At 29.6% G+C, this 17,345-nt stretch overlaps 3 protein-coding genes across 10 annotated transcripts; 2 read left to right on the top strand and 1 right to left on the bottom strand.

The window, feature by feature from the left end:
• The first annotated feature begins 1,029 nt into the window (after positions 1–1,029).
• On the top strand, positions 1,030–5,498 carry LOC126844943 (uncharacterized). Of its 3 annotated transcripts, none has more exons than XM_050583461.1 (5): positions 1,030–1,144; positions 1,310–2,202; positions 2,267–2,397; positions 2,479–2,625; positions 4,989–5,497. In XM_050583461.1, exons 2-5 carry the CDS (start codon positions 1,497–1,499, stop codon positions 5,097–5,099), a joined length of 1,095 nt encoding a protein of 364 aa, XP_050439418.1. In that variant the 5' UTR covers positions 1,030–1,144; positions 1,310–1,496; the 3' UTR covers positions 5,100–5,497. The 3 variants fall into 3 exon arrangements, with proteins under 3 accessions (XP_050439418.1, XP_050439419.1, XP_050439416.1); XM_050583462.1 differs by lacking the exon at positions 1,030–1,144 and having other exon boundaries at positions 1,191–1,679; positions 1,755–2,202; positions 4,989–5,498; XM_050583459.1 differs by lacking the exon at positions 1,030–1,144 and having other exon boundaries at positions 1,191–2,202.
• Positions 5,499–5,509: 11 nt separating this feature from the next.
• Positions 5,510–11,071, bottom strand: LOC126844941 (protein-serine O-palmitoleoyltransferase porcupine). Of its 6 annotated transcripts, none has more exons than XM_050583455.1 (9): positions 10,972–11,051; positions 9,582–9,857; positions 9,387–9,523; positions 9,099–9,320; positions 8,762–9,035; positions 8,293–8,530; positions 7,994–8,109; positions 7,718–7,938; positions 5,510–6,065 (listed from the first exon to the last, which is right to left on the bottom strand). In XM_050583455.1, exons 3-9 carry the CDS (start codon positions 9,448–9,450, stop codon positions 5,650–5,652), a joined length of 1,551 nt encoding a protein of 516 aa, XP_050439412.1. In that variant the 5' UTR covers positions 9,451–9,523; positions 9,582–9,857; positions 10,972–11,051; the 3' UTR covers positions 5,510–5,649. The 6 variants fall into 6 exon arrangements, with proteins under 6 accessions (XP_050439412.1, XP_050439410.1, XP_050439411.1 ...); XM_050583453.1 differs by having other exon boundaries at positions 9,603–9,857; positions 10,972–11,050; XM_050583454.1 differs by lacking the exon at positions 9,582–9,857 and having other exon boundaries at positions 10,972–11,071.
• A 68-nt stretch (positions 11,072–11,139) lies between these two features.
• LOC126844946 (diphthine methyl ester synthase) lies at positions 11,140–15,123 on the top strand. The gene is made up of 5 exons (XM_050583464.1): positions 11,140–11,417; positions 11,484–11,717; positions 11,798–11,918; positions 12,086–12,226; positions 14,069–15,123. The coding sequence occupies exons 1-5, from the start codon at positions 11,283–11,285 to the stop codon at positions 14,257–14,259; spliced, it is 822 nt and encodes a 273-aa protein (XP_050439421.1). The 5' UTR covers positions 11,140–11,282; the 3' UTR covers positions 14,260–15,123.
• Positions 15,124–17,345: the final 2,222 nt, after the last annotated feature.

Below are 17,345 nucleotides of genomic sequence, written 5' to 3'. Positions count from 1 at the left end.
ATATTAATGTATTTGTCACTATCATTTTTAAATTAAAGTAGTTACAATACGAACAATAGTTTTGCTTCCTCTTAGAGAAAGCTATGGTTCCCTGGACTTTTTTTTTTCGAATATGAAGATGGAAATACGGCTGTTGACTGAACTCGACATATGTTAAAAATTTTGGCTCTCGAGCTCAATAATTATAAGTAATTTTTGCTTTTCAGTCGACCTCACCATAAACTTTTAGATCTTGATACGAGATATTTTATGGTTGTTACCTTAACCTAACCTATTTACTTCTGGTTTTATCATATTCAAATTTTTAGTATAAGTAGAATTCGATCTAAAAAAATTACATTATCCAAGTAAATCTTAAATCTGAATAATTTATTTTTGAGTTCCCCCAAACAAAAGTAATTTTTTGTATTATAAACGTAACGATTTTTTTATTGTTTAATAGTCCAACCTTCTATCGGTCGCACAGGGTAAAAACGTACCCCAGTCACATGATATAGTTTATTTGACTAACGTGGAAAACTTATTTAGTATTTACTTATAAGCGTGACTAAAAACCGCGCGACCGATAAAAGGTTAATTATTTCGTTAACGGGCGCTTTGCCTTCACACTCCCATAAAATGCTTTTATGACTATTACTTTCACCTTTACAATTTACAATTAAAATTGTTTTTGAAAGAAAATACCATTTTTCATACATCTAATAAAGTAAAAAGAGCCATCTTGGTTATTGCCCATGCAATCTTCAAGTCAAGTACTTTTTTATAGCATACGGCTCGCAGCTGTATGACAAATTTAGGCAAAATCATATATCATGATGAGGACGTAGATAGTGAGTGAAGTCGTCAATATCGGCCAGTGAAGTGTGATGTTTATCAAGTATGACCATTAAATTATGAGTATGTTTGCATTTTACCAAGTGTGCCGTTGGCCGTTATGCACTTGTAAGTTATAATAGAGAACAGAAAATTAGAATACAATTCACAAATTTTATCTATAATATTATATACTAGGTATTATAATATTTTGTTTGAAAAGCATGCCTTAATCACAGAATAGATTAAATTTTATCTATTCTGTGCCTCACTGCTTTTCCATGAATAATATTCATTAGTCAAGGGGCTTATCATAGTCATATTATCCATGGTATATTATTTCAATCATTATATCTATATAATATTTTATTATCATAGGGAATCTCGCGTTCGTTATTAAAATTTTCAATTTTAACGTTTTTAGCTTTAATAAGTAATTCTGCTGACTGTGTACTATTTAGCACAGTGAATAATAATATCATAATTATTTATATAGGTGTTCAATGTACGTACTCTTATTAACCACCTTGCGTTTTCATCTGTTCTACGACACAAGTGTGTATTACCTATTAAGTTCGTAAACTTCGTGTTTGTGATGAGATGACTAGTGCGACGGAAAACATTCAGATAGACAACGACGCGACGGTGGCGCTCGTTTCAATAGTCTGTAATTGCAACCGTCAATGGTGTCATTGTGGTATGGACGGCGACGTCCGTTTTCATCAACATCACTTTTGCCGTTTGTCCTAGGATTTGCAGTTGGAGCTTTATTGGCATACTTATTATTCACTATTACCACCCAAGACAATAATGTCAAAAACGTATTAACAAAACTCAAGTTTAATAAACAACGGCAATACCATCGTGTAAATTTAGCTAAAACCAGAATACCATCTACACACTTTAAAAATGTGTCTTTGTTGTGTTTGATATTAATTCAGGATACAGATGACGTTCTTGCTCAGCGTAATGCATGGCGTGAAGACAACAGATGTAATAAAATAGTGTACATGGGTCGAAAGAACCTTTATTTGACTGAGGACAGTGTTGACTGGCTTTTCACCACAGATAAAGAAGTGCGATGGCGACGTTACTGTCATGCTCTTAAAACCATATATAGAGGATATTCAGGACAGTACCGATGGTTGTTTGTTACAGTAGATCAAACATGGCTAATTCACAATAACATTATACGTTTAATCAATGCTCTGGATACTGAAGGCAAGCTACCATACTATACAGGCATGTATATAACAGACAAAGAAGGCAGAAAATTGTTGGACGCGAACTCTAGCCTTTTGTTAAGTTGGACTGCTCTCCAGCTCTTGGTTCACATTATTGGTACTTCTTGTGATGAAGGTGATAGTAATAACGTAAACAAAATGCTTGGTAATAGATTTATTTTATTTTCTACGTTTTGTATAGAAATAATTAACAATTGAAATTTTTTTAGATGGTTACTTGCAAAGTCTTGATGACTCTTTAATGGCTGTTGAAAATATGGATGAAAATGGATGTACTTTATTCCATAATCTTCGTCTAAACAGAATATTTGATCCTACAAGAGTCAGATTCAAGGAAGAGGTATCACCATAATAAATTACCATAAACTGTAATTAAAAATCTATCTGTCAAATATTTCAAAATATATTTAATTATTTGTAGAAATGTATAAGTAACCATGCAGTAACATTCGGTATGGATCCAATAGGCTTACAAATGTTCTATTTATATTCTTCTCGCCATCTTCGAGTCGTAGGAATTTCAGATCTAAATGTTACTAATATATTACCATCACAGGGCGATGACAATGTAAGTATTACGAATACTTTACAATAATTATGCCATAAGTATATTAAGTAACATAATTATTTAAGAAATTCTTATAAAAGTTGACAAAAAAAAGCCTGAAACCAAAAAAAAAAATCCTAGTAGATTTTTTTGTATAAGCGTAGAAAATGTTAACCGAATAGTGTTTTAGCAAAAAGTAAAATTGGAAAAGTTGCCCAAAAAATTGGAAAATTCAAAAGGCGAATCCAGAGCAACGCAACTATAGTAACTTAATAAAATAAATTAATTTGATTGGCTTGCCCTTACTCTGCCATTTTATTTTTGCCATTGAACATTTTAACGGAAAGGGGGTAGCACGCTATAATAGTATATTTCAGTCATGAGAACCTAAAATGATTTACTTGGGTCATGGTTTTTGAAAACTGTTTACATTATTTGTTTTTTAACTTCATGCTGTGAAAATATTGGTTTTATAATCATTTTTTTTTTTTTGTTTGAACTATATGAGATTGGTAATTTGGTGAGTCTAAAGTTTATTAAAACGACACCATACCATCAAAATCGAGAAAAATATTTGAAACACATTTTATTTTAGAATTCCTTTACGCTTTAACTTTTTAAAAAATCATTTAATTACTTAAAAATGTGTACAGAATATTCTTAAAACGGTGATCAACAATGAATCAACATTGAAACATTATCTGGCAAAGTTATTTGTATTGTTAATTATATGACTAACAATGACTATAAATTCTTTAAGACAGACAAGCTACCTTATTCATATCTACCCTGATATTAAAAAACAATTTTAAATACATTAGCACCTCCCACACATCCCGCCTATACTGCCGCGGGGTCAATATCGTTAGAAAGAGACAGATTTGTTAAGCTGGGTCCACACTAAGAAACATTGTGCGTGCACTTGTTCGATGAAATGTTGTCCGGTGTTGGCAAACTTGTGCACCAGCATGTACGTGAACAATGTTCATTATGATTTATCTGTGTTTGTTCAAATTTATTTTTTACCAACCCGCACACTACTAATGCGCACACTACGAAAACTAAAAAAAAGGATTTAGGTTATAAGTTAATTAGCTTAAAATTACTGTGGAATATTACTTAGTTGAAAAGTATTATCGATAAACCTTGACAAACAGTATAAATATCATAAACCCTTTCCCCTAGAAAACAGAGACATTTTTTCTTCGTTCTTGATTTCTCCATATTGAGCAGTTTTTAAGAGCTTAAGGTCTAAAAAATAAACTTGTGTAGATAAAAGTGAGCTTATAACATATACGATTTTATTATAAATATGTAGTCAAACAGATTTGCATAGCATCTGTGTTAATTGATGTGTAAATTATAATTTATAACATCACATCATAACATTAGTTCTAACAATAATATGATAATAATTAATAGAACATTGATGTTTGGTAACATCGATAAAAACATAGCCCGAAACAATATTATATAAATTTCAGTTTTAAAAATTTTAAAAATACTTGGAGATCAATATTAGGTATAATATTCTATATTAATACAAATTAATGTTATTTTACGTTAAATATATGCATTATTTCAACTGGATCAATGTTTTTCTTATTTTTTTGTTAGATGTAGAGTAAAAACTACTAGCGTCTACATTCAAAATATATTACATTTCGTTGTTTTATTCTACTGTGGTGTAAGCCAGTGGAGTATTTTCAAGGTGGCGCTGTAGTGATCACCACCCTTGGCATATTTCTGTACTAGTAATATAATACTAACAATTGCTAGTAATTATATAATATTTCCATATCTCCAATTATCTCTACAATTAAAATAAGCATCAGTTATTATAATAGACCATTTTTTTTTTACCATAATTATTTTAATTAAATACTATATTTGAATAGAGTATTTAATGTTACAACTTAAGTTGTTGCCGATCACGTCCACACTAAAAAAGTGTTGTCCAACATTCTGTTCAAATATCGCCTCTAGAGTGAACATCAAAACAGTGTGCGCGTACAACGAGCTAACACGTCCAAACGAAACAAACATCATTAGCTGCAACTAGCTGCCTGTGTACCCGGCTTAATAAATACTGGTTAACAGAAGTGATACATTATTATTATTTATAGCAGACCCGGCCACGCGTTGCTGTGGCTTAGTTATATTACGTTAAATTAATATTATAGTAAACTATTCAATACAGTCAAATTAATATTCACTAATAAAGATATAAACATTAAGAAAATACTTAAGCAACACTTGTGATATTTATATTGTAATGAAATAAAATATAAAGCATTTTATTATTACTCAGCTGAAGTTAAATAATTATATCAAATATATTATATACCATTATTAATATTATAAATCTAATTTATGTTATTCAGGAATGGCTTGCAGAAGCGAGGTATGAACTACAGGATGGACCTGTACAAGCAGATATAGAGCAAGAGGAATTTAATGCCCGTTGGGTAGAGAAACGCAAGATTATATTATAAAAAATAATTAAGCACACTATACTACTCTGTTCCAAAAGACAACAAAATACTAGGCATCAACCTCTTTTTGTTGGGCATTGCGCATCTCCCTGCAAGCGTCTGACCGCAATGAGTTTCGGTTGGGTTCAAAATTGACTTCAAAACAGCAGTCAGTTGTAATGCGCAGAACTGGTATATTCTCTTGAACCAGAGTATACATCTTGGAAACTACAGGGTATTAATTAATAGTATACTCAAAGATTTACTCCTTTTGAAGGTGTTTGTACTTAATTTTCAAAGCATATCATTTACATTTTATTAATTTTATGTTAAAGCATAATATGGTGATTTGTTTTTTAGGTTACATTTTTTTAAATAGATTATTATTACAGATTATTTGAACTTTTTTTTTTATTTTTACATTAATTATAAGATAAAAAAAAAATTACCTTAGATAATGCACAAGTCTTAAATAATTATATAAATAAATATTTAATAATTAATACTGATAAAATATTGTAAACTGATAATTTTGTTTTAAAAATATTGGTATTTTTACATATTTACTATCTTACAATAAAACAGCAATAATATAAGTAAAAAATAATAGTAAATGGCCTATGTATGCACATCTATGCCATACAGAAAACACAGATTCTGTATCATTGCTAGTGTCCATTACGGCTCCTAAGTAAGAAAGGTGAATAATATTAAGAACAACAAATAGCATATTTATTACAATCCGCATCCATCTTGAAGTCGTTTTAGACAGGGAAGTTTTTTTAATGTTGCTCTTTTTACCAAATATTATTGGAAACTTTGCAGCTAGTCGTTTGCGCAGTAGCAGCTCAACATAAGCACACCCTCCAATCATAGCAAGAACAGCTGAAACTCGTACTTCAAATCCGTGTATAGCACAGCTGACGGCAAATGTTGCAGCAGCTGCGATTGGTGCCTTACCGTGGCTATACATTTTGTCAAACACGTCTGTATCGAACAGAGTATTAATATTTTAAAAGAAAATATTGTTAAATAAATAAGAAGAGAAATTTAAAAATATGTTCAAACTTCATTATTATGTTTCAACTGGTTTGTCAATGTATGAATTACGACAGAAAAAATAACGTAGCCAAAATATTAGTATAAAGTCTACACTTTCTATTGGCTACAGTTGTTACAATTCATTCATTACTGGTTATCCATTATTTCAATTCATTTTTATTATACTTACTGCTACCGTCAATTATTGTAAGCAATAATTAAGTTACTACGTACACGGATAAAAGTCATCAGACAAATATAAAATATGTTGATTTTTCTGTGTTTTTTTTAATTCAAATGTTATCAGCAGTTTTTTTAACTGTTGAATCACAAAATAATATTTATTCTATGGTGCAACTGCTTTATTCACATCTAGTCTATAGATCAAAAATTGTTATGTTTGGTCCGAATAAGGTGCTATTAACCACTTTTTTGCAGAATATTGTGTTATGAACCAATCTAGACTAAATCCATAACACTTCCCAGAATTTTCTTTTTGCACAAAATCATTTTGCAATAAGGGTGAAAACCTTTCAAACCTATTAACAAAAATGTTGCTTTTCTTTGATAATGCAAATTTTATGGATTAGTTCTTAGCACATCATTTGGACCAAACCTACAATTTTTAATTAAAAGTACTTCATGAAGGCCGTGTTGGAAATAATGACTCTTAAAGTAAAAATAGCAACAAAATTGTTTGGGATATTTTTTGATAAATTTAGTTCTGAAAAAATATCAATAAACATTTTTATTTACCAAAGTATCCAACATTCATTTATTCGTACAATCATGACCTTTTTTTTTACAATATATTAATATTTCATCAAAACACTTCATTTTAAATATTACTTCAAAGGATGCTAACCACCCATAATTTATACTTGATAAATGATTTTGCGGGTGACAAGAATGTGAAGGCAGTATTTAGGGTAGCCGTATACAATTTTTACAATGGATAGAGAAGAACTTTATCTATGGGGTAGCGTTTTTAGTTTTTTGATAACTTAAGCACAATCAAAATTATTCATTCGTAGTCATTATTTTTTCCTTTTTAAATTTGCTTATAAAAAATATTAAGTATAGATACCAAAAAAATTAAAACGCTACCTCATGGATTAAGTTCTTCTCTATACCTTGTGAAAATTTGGTAAATTTACTGTTAGTACTGGCGTTTTTTTTTTTCTTAGGGTGGGTTGTATAAAAATCTATCTGTAAATGTGATAATGTCCCTGTAACTAATCTGTTACTAATTTATTGTGTAAAGTTTTAATGATAGTGTAAACTAATAAAATGTTGCATTAAGAAATGCTATATTATTATAACAAAATTGCGGTTATAATTGATAATCGTGCCAGTATTTTACAGGTCCAAAAACCGATAATTCACAGAGCTGTTAACATTATCAGGTGTTCAAGCAACATCCAATTTTTATTTACTGAGCCGTTTGTGCGTTAAACGTTCTATAAGTCGCTATAGTAAATAATTATATATTAATATTTGATGTAGTAATTTTAAACATTGCAAAATAATAATAAAAATATGATATAAAATTTAAAAAAATAAATATTACTAAATTTTGATTTTTGCATTCTACTTACATGTTTTAAGCCATTGGTGAGTTGGAATATCCCACGCTGATGCTACATAGGACATTTGCTTTGGCCATTCTACAGAACTGGGTTTAGCAGTTACTATTCTTTCGTCACATTCACTAAGATACCCACATGCTTGAGCATTTGTAGTACCTACAGCAGCAATAAAATAATGACCAGATCTATATGAAGCTGCTCTTCTATAAGTGTCTACCGCAATAGCAATTCTAAAATAGACTATAGATGAAATTACCAATATTTTTTCAGACATACATTACATACCCATAATATCTATAATAGCTCGTGTCTAGCAGCCAGTCAACATAGCAAACAGATCCCATAAACCATGCCATGGATAATCCCAAGTTTTTAATCACAGCTACCCACTGTTTTAGGTTCTAAATTGAAAACAAAGTAAATTTACTAAAAATGTATAAAAAAAACTATTGAATAGAATTGGTTATTTTTCTAATTTATAAATAATAATTTAATTTAAATCCATTAAATATAGGAAAAATATACAGTTTTATAAATTATAAAGAAATGTAATATATTAAATGATATACATGTTACGTAGATACCTTTAAGTATGTAGATGGTCGTGACCGAAACGCTTGTAAGTACTGTTTATAGCTTATATAAGGTCCAAGCTGTGCACATCCAGCACACAACATATAGCCTGTGTATTCAGCTATACTAGGCAGACTGTTTAGGCGGCCTGATCTATAATCTAATATTAAAGCAACAGCTTTCATAGACATTAACATGTGTGTCCCACGGGTGCTTTGCCATGCTCTAGAGCTATCCAGTACATACTCACTAAAACATTATACATTACATTAGAGCAAACATTAAATACAGTATCGATAGAAAATGTCCACATATGAATTTGCCACTCTTTTTTAATTAAATTTTTTAACAGTTTTAATACAGACAAATTAAGACATACAGATAAAATGAAATTGCTGGTTTTTACATTACCGCGGGCTATACATTAAGTATAGTATACTTAATCTATAAAATATATTAAAATTAAATTTATTCAATTACCGATACACAAGTAATGCTAAGACAACTGCTGAAAAAACCACTGCAGCATTGAATTTTTCTTGTTTTTTATTTGTATTATTCCTTTCTAGTAATATTGTCAACAAAGATATGGAATATAGAAGCACCATATAACCAACTATCAACGCTGCTGGTACCCACCGATGGTGTGGGATTCCATTTTCTTTAGTTGAAGAGCTAATGAGTGCAGGTGCTAAACCACAAGCAGCACATACTATGTGTAACACCCAGTTGGATAAACATCTGAATCTTTGAACTAAATCATCTCATATAAATATTTTGAATAATATTACCATAATTTCAGTAACTAACAACTTACAAAACAAAATCAGTATCCGAAAACAGATAGAAGCCACTAAAGTAACACCAACATGGCTACTCCACCAGTATGCAGTTAGCACAGCAGGTAAGGCACACTGTTCTGTGATTAGATTAAATTCTCTCCAGAACATATATCTTGAATACTGGTTTTCTACAGGTGTTGACCACGGGTGCAATGCTCCGAAGTCATCATCAGCATCATTTTCGTAATAGTAATAATCTACATTGGTATAATTTAAGAAAACATATACATTGAAATAAATTGTTATATTTAATTAATATTTACCTGCTGCGATATCATAGGTGCGCTCTTCATCGTAGTAAGTATCCTGGTACCATTGCTGGTTCATCTTTTCTTCACACCACCATTGACGGTTTGCTGAAGTTTAAAAACTAATGTACATTTCTTTATAAGACAAAAGGCTGAAAGTACACAAGTTAGTAGTTACAAACAATACAGCACAGAGAAACAAGTACTAACTTCTTGGCACTTGCTACTTACAGTGGCAGCCCGCAGCAGTATTTACTATTTAACGCGGGATCTAATTATCATAATTTAAAACTACCGTAGTGATTAGTTGATAACAACCGCCGGCTCATGTGCAATGTGCAGAGTTGGGGGTAGTCACAATATAGAGAAGATAAGGTGACGCCACTCAACCAAATCAGTGGGTCAAGAAATTACGGCATTTTGGTAGTACAATTTTGTCACGTAGATAGCGCCACCATTCGCCCGGAGGCCGATTTTTACATGGAGCTAATAGGGTTTTTTTACATATTATTATACGTTACTGTCATTTTTATTACTAAATAAAAATATATTACATGTAATTTTATTTTATTACAGGACTATAGATTATATATTATTTTAAAAACCACAATATTCGTATACGTAGTTTAATTAAATGTACTATTTATTCTAATTCCTATTCCACAAAATACGTTTATAGTCGAACGATGACTATCCTTTTATAACAGTATATGAAATTATTCTATACGATATATAATATCACGTATTATGTACAAGAAAAAAATTGTCCTCAACCCCTCCCTCCCCCCTCCTATATCAAATTTTAAGCACCAGAGAAGTTTTTTCAAATTGAGTTTATAGTTGTTGAAGGTCTAAAGAATAATTCGTCAAAAAGAATAACGAAATTTCTGGACTTACAGTTCCGAAGATATTTTAATTCTTACTTAGGTAGCCGCAATTCCCCTTAACACTTAATAATTAAAATATAATTATTAAATTATTATTTATTTACTTCAAGTTCTAAATTACTTCAGAGAGTAACATTGTAACAGTTATATAATAAATACCTATAATAAATTACTTAAAACACAATTTTTTTTGGCTCTGGGGCGTTTAAACCCGAACCCCCCCCCCTGTAATACACCACTGTACATAACAATACATTCTTTCCGATTATTTTAATTTACCCCCGAAAAATGTACCTTCTTTACATCGTGGGGGTAGTTCTTCAAAAAAATGATAACGCGTGATAAGAAATAAATGTTACATAATCTATAAAATGTGTAATACTACAGATAGTACCAAAATCGATTTTACCAAAAACCCGCTAAGAGAAATTTCGTATTTTAATATCAAAAGCATTGCCTTTAGTTAGGTTCTTATCTTTATTGCAAATTGTAGTTAGATCTTTATAAATTCTCTAATTAATCGTGTATTCACTATACACGTAAAATTATATAATGTAAAATTCATAATAAATTACATTATATTAGTGTATATACATAACTTATAAGTATATGTTATAATTTAATATTATTTGGAAAAAAAATAATAATTTTATTGAAATTTCCCACAAATTGTTTATATTACTATTTAAATAAAACATTTTTTTACTTTTTACCTGATTTGTTATTGAAAGTTATTGGTTATTGGAATACATTTTTTTGGTGTAAATAATGGCATTGCTGTGCTCATGACGAAAATCTGTTATCAACTGATAAAAAATTGGCCGAATTGCTAACATCCACTTGTAGATAAAATTTTGAACCATGTGATCATGGTTAATTAATGATAATCACTATAGTATATAGTATACTTATCTGGAGTTTGGACTTAGTAAAACACTATAACAATCATAAGTTATTTAACAAGTGTACATTTTCTTTAAACTTAATAAATATAACTACTTTTGTAATACTTTAGACTTTAGTCATGTTTTATATTGTTGGCTTAGGGCTAGGGGGTGTCAAAGATATAACCGTAAGAGGATTAGAAATTGTACGAAATGCAGAACGAGTTTATTTGGAGTCGTACACATCAATTTTACCTGAAGATAAACTAAAATTAGTTAGTACAAAGTAGTGACATTGTAGTCGACAAATTGTGTATTATGGTAGTATTAATATTGTTTAGGAAACATTTTATGAGAAACCACTGATCGAAGCTGATCGAGAAATGGTGGAACAATCTGCTGATGAAATATTGGATAGCGCTCATGAAAAAGATGTTGTATTACTTGTAGTTGGCGATCCTTTTGGGGCGACTACACATGCTGATATACTCTTAAGAGCACGGGATTTGAACATCAACACTAAAGTAGTTCATAATGCTTCAATATTAAATGCAATAGGATGTTGTGGACTCCAGGTGATTTTTGGATGTTCAAAAGTACAATGTTGTAATTTATACTTATAATGATTATTAAATATATATTTTCTTTTTATCAGCTGTATCATTTTGGAGAAACTGTATCTATACCTTTTTGGACAGACATCTGGCGGCCTTCAAGTTTTCTTAATAAAATAAATCAAAACAAAGCAATAGGCTTACATACATTATGCTTACTTGGTGAGTTATGTTTTTAGGAAATACTGATAACTCAGTCTAGTTATACAAAGTTTTATACTATTTTTATAAAAAAATAATTTTTTGAGCTATTAACAAAGATAAGGTCTCTAATGCTGTTATCTGCATTTACATATTACCATAAATTATTTTTTGCATTAATTATTTAGATATTCAAGTTAAAGAACCAACATGGGAAAGTATAACTAAAAAAAAAAAAGAATATCAACCTTCCAGATTTATGGAGGTAAAAGAAGCTTGTTCACAGTTACTGCAAATTATTAACAAAGGAGAGTTTGAAGAAGTAAATTGTAAGTATTTATTAGTTTTCAGTATAGTTATAGAAGTATATGCTGAAAAAATAAGAATTATGTTACTAAACAGCTATTTGTATTATTAAAAAGCCAGTACAGTGGGGTCGGGGCATAGTGGGGACGGAGAGGTCTCAGGTCTACAGATTTTATTATAACTGAAAGTGATAAAATCACTTTTAAATAAACGCTTCGATGCGAATCTGTGGATAGTATGTTCAAACCAGTTATAGTGGTTTAGAAGATATTGTGGGACCAGCAATAATGTATTTAAAATTTAATATTTAGTCTTATGCAGGGTGGATCGTCTGTCTATAAACATATGTATTGTCATAGCTACCCATATATCGTAATTAACAATATAATGAAAATCTTTTCGTTACCTGTTGACTGTTGATTCACTCACACATAGCAACCTAGACTGACTACCGTCAAAGTGTAAATTTACCCTATTTTTAGGGGTTTTCCTTAATAAAAAAAAATTTGACTACAGATTTTTGAGAAAATTGTAAATGGTATAGTTCCATTTTAGATCTACCTTCGGTCTAATTTTCAGATCTAAATCTCAAAAACTTTCCTTGAAAAAGTGAAATAAAGAAAAAAAATTCTATCCCTTCTAAGGAAAAGGTATTTTTTGATTTGTTAATGTTTAGTTCTGTTTTAAGAACAATTCATATAAATTTGGAACTTTTTCGACTATTTTTAAAAAAATTATAGAGTATCGTAATTTTAAGTTGAAAAATTTGTACATTTTTTGGTTGTTTTTCTTGATTTTGATGGGGAAGAGGTGACTTTTTAAATTTTTTGCCCATTTAATTACCTTCCAGGTATGATTTCTAATCTATAGATTTGCTACACGAAGAAATTGGTTCAGCGGTTTACGAAATATCGTGGTTCCAGACACAAAAATAAAAACACATCATTGTAAAAACAATACCTTCTCAGCTCCGCATTGAAGCTAATAAACATATTACATAATATGTATATTTTTAACATGAGGCTAGTTAGGTAATAGATTTTGATTCTGCAGAGGTCTGTGTTAAAATATTTGGAATTTCCATAACCTTAGTTTAATCTAGAAAAAACTTAAGCGCTTATAGTTATATGTAATAAAATAATAATAAAAAACCCTTAACCATAAAAATAGTTAAGGTTAAAATGGTAATGGTTAAATGGTTTCATGATCTTAGTTCAATAAGATTATTCCTGATGATTATTAATGCAATCTTATTTGTGAAACAATGTTAATAAATAAATAAATGATCAAAACTGGGTGGGTTGGAGGTAAAAAAAAAGTAGTTGAATCAGTCATTTTAGAAACAACATGTGTCGAGGTTATTGTGGAAAATGAGTTTATGGCGGATTTCAATACTCTTCAATAAATGACCCTTGGGTTTAAAATATTGAAAGGAGAAACTACACTAGTCAGTGACTTGTGTTTTAAACCCTATCAATTCATGAATTGATGAATTTGAGACACAACACAAGTTAATCAAACAAAAAATTGAATATCACCTTGTGACATGGAATTTTAGTTATTATTTTTTGGAATTATAACTTAGGTTCAGGATATTGAAAAAGAAACAAGTCATTTTTCACAGCTGTACCATTTTAGGTCATTCATGAAGTAATGATTTATTTTCCAAAAATTTGGTATTCATGACTTACTTATGACATACTTATTTTCTACTATTTTCTACTTATGCCCTATCCTAAATGAGAGATTGGGTTATTTTAACAATTTGTGTTGGGTTCTTAATGAAAAAGAAAGATACTGCTAGTATAGATAATTTAAAGTTTTATATTTATAGTCCATTATAATTAATTTAACTTGTATTCTAGATGTGTCAAGAGAATGTTTGTGTGTTGGCGCGGCTCGTGTTGGATGGCCAGATCAAAAAATTGTTGTAGCTACTTTAGCAGAAATGGCTGATGTAGATTTAGGACCACCATTACATTCCATGGTTATTGTTGGTAAATTACATCCAATAGAAGAACAATTTTTAAAACAATTTTTTATTAATAAAACATAAAAAATTCAACAAACTAAATGTAAATACTGTTAATGGTTGCTACCACTCCAAAATGCATAAATCCCAGTCAACTTTTCATACTTTTGCACCTGGTATTTTGTTAAACTGCAAAGTGAGAACTATTTTAATTTTAATTATTTTTAATGTGTGACAATCACGATTAAGACTTTATGTCGCGTGACTAAAATGGCTATTTATAAAGTTAAATTAAATCTTTTAACTAAAAAAAAAAAATTGTCCAGTTAGCATGGCCAGTTGTAGCACATTTAAGAATTTCAGGTTGACGACAAATTGTTTTGCTTACCCTTCCCCCAAAAAAATCTACCATCGTTTTAATAAATCTCTTATAATATTTCTGTACTCTATAAATCAAAACATAAAAGTTAATAAGTATAGAAAAACAAATATTCATATTCTAAATGATGGTGCTTTCTGGAAGTTAAATTGTAAAAATTAAATTAAATTATTTAATAACAAAAAAATTGTTGGGCTATTCCGAAGAATAATCGCTAAACAATATAATATAGGTAGCCTAATTAATTTTCATAACTAGGTACTATTATACAACATTTCTCCCTTTGTTTCTTGATTGTTACATTAGATTAGATTTTTTTTTTTTTTAATTATAAATAATAATTTGAAAATAATGACATTCGAATTACATTTTTATTGGCCTTTCCAAAAATTTGTTAATTTAAATAAATTATTAAATAATATATTTAATTTATTGCATACATTTTATTTAAAAATAATTTGTTTGTATTTAAATGAAAAAAAGTATTTAGTTTAAATTAAAAATATCCTGTTGGCGCAACTGCTAAACCATCAATATTAACTGTACATACATTTTATTAATTTAATTGCTTCAATTTTGTTCATAATTACGATTTATGTATTGTGTATTTTGAATAATGTTGCTTACAAATAATTTACTGTTATCGAAGACATACAAATTTTTATCCATTCCAATATTTAAAATGTTTACCATACTGCGAAAAATGTAGTGCAATAAAATGTAATACGTTTTTAATTAAATAAAAATAATAATATTTAGGTATTAAATTTTTTTTCGTTTGTAATTATTAATTAATAGAAATCAGATAATCATATTACTTTTTAATAAACACCCAGGAGTGTAATATTTAAATTCATAAATACATACAATTATTTAAAATATTATTGTTATCATTATGCTTATTAAATATATCCAATTAATATTGTTTAAGCTTGTGAAGTATCAACAACGAAGCTAAAATCAAGTGGCATAGGTTCTCCGATAATATATTGTATAATAAACAAAGTAATTTCTATAAATTCTGCAACGTTTATTGATTTAACTCCTAAAAAAGGAAAATTCATTTTTTTTTGCTAGGCGATGACCACCAATTGTTGTTAATCGAAACAATTTAGCTCTATATAAATTAACTTCACCATCGAATGTCTTTCAATAATGTTGCATTTCTTTAAAAGCTTCTACAGTCAAAATATCTTTTCACTACTTTAAGAAGCCGTCATACTCATCAGGGGGCAGTACTTAGACATTGACCCCTCAACCTAACTAATTCACCAGGTTTTTCTAACTCTCATATCTCTATTTGAAACATAGAATGACCCTAAGGGGATTGCACGCAGTTTGTTTTTAAGGAGTTTTGTATAGGCAATATTTAAGAAAAAAGAGGTTTTAATAAATTTCGACCATGTCAGTTAATTTACTGGTTAATTTGTATAAGCTTTAAGGTATTATTTTTAATTTAAATAATTTTTTCTACGAGTAAAAGCCATTTTGGTTTATGTTAGACTAAAAGTCCAGACAATATTTCGTCTAAAAGATGGTCCAATTTCAATTCTGTAGAGACTCAAGATTCTCAAGAGACTCAAGTTCTTTGGCTATTTACTATATTTTGTAGGAAACTAATTTTCATTTAAAAAATCCGTTTCTTGTAATTTGTTCAATATTAAAACTCAAAATTTGTACATAAAAAAGCAAAATATTAAAAATCATTATTCTACATTACCTAGTAAAGTTGCCAAAGAACTCTTTTTATCTTTACAGAATTGAAATAGGACCATCTTAAATAGTCGAAATTTTGTCTGGCTTTTTGGTCTCAAAGGTAAAAAAATAGACCCCATACAATCCTCTTGATGAGTTTAGAACACTGTAAATAATTGAGCCCTTAATATTAAGCCTTTTCAAAATGGGAGAACTTAAAAGTTCGCTATTTTGATACTGACTCACATGAAATTTGGCACAAGGGTAGGTCTTCGAGTGTAAGTAAAGGAAAAAAATCTGAAAATTGTAAATTCCTCAAAATTAGTGCCGCTATATGGAGAGCAGTATTAATAAATCTTATTTTATCGGTCATCGAATACAGAATAATTTAAGAATCGTCATAATATTTAACTCAGTCTATAATTTAAACCCGTGTTATTTTTCGTCGGTAAGATATAAATAAATCTAGCTATTGTGGCTCGAGCCATGTATAAAAAAAAATCGAGAGCCACTACGCTGAAGCCAGCAAAAAGGAACGATATCTCCAACAAAAAGCTAACCTTGAAAGAAGGGTGAAAAAAAGTTCCATACCCAAAAAAATAGCCTATCAAAGTAGTGATACATATATTGTGGCAAAGTTTGCTTATTATTTAGTCCATAACCACATTTCACTCCTACTTTCATTTCTGAATAGGAATAAAACATCAGTAGCATTATTCATTTGTTCTCACATAGGAGCAAGGCCGTCTTAAACTATGTAGGGGCCCTTGGGCACACAGAGTTTGGTTGCCCTTTAAGAAAACTAAAATAAACGTAAATATGTAAATTGTATTTTTCGGGGTTACCAGGAGACCTAGGCTCGTGTCCCAGGGGCCCACAAGATAAAAATAGCACTGTATAAGAGTTACGTAAATGATGGGAAAGAGAGAACTTGGAAGAAAAAAACAAGTTCCAGATAACCCTCCCAAAAAAGTCAGGCCATCAAAGTAGTGATATCATTATGGTCAAGTCTGTTGTATGCTTTATCCAGAAACTGGTCAAGTGTTAAACAATAAAAATTAAAAAACCAGTGAGGCTCATCAAAGTGAAGTGAGTT

The sequence above is a fragment of the Adelges cooleyi genome, unplaced genomic scaffold (assembly GCF_023614345.1).
Source record: "Adelges cooleyi isolate 19-005CV unplaced genomic scaffold, UGA_ACOO_1.1 ACOO_flye_CR_arks_rails_tigmint_CR_PRNA_651, whole genome shotgun sequence".
NCBI classification, from domain to species: domain Eukaryota; kingdom Metazoa; phylum Arthropoda; class Insecta; order Hemiptera; family Adelgidae; genus Adelges; species Adelges cooleyi.
This window is presented reverse-complemented; position numbering and strand designations above follow the sequence as displayed.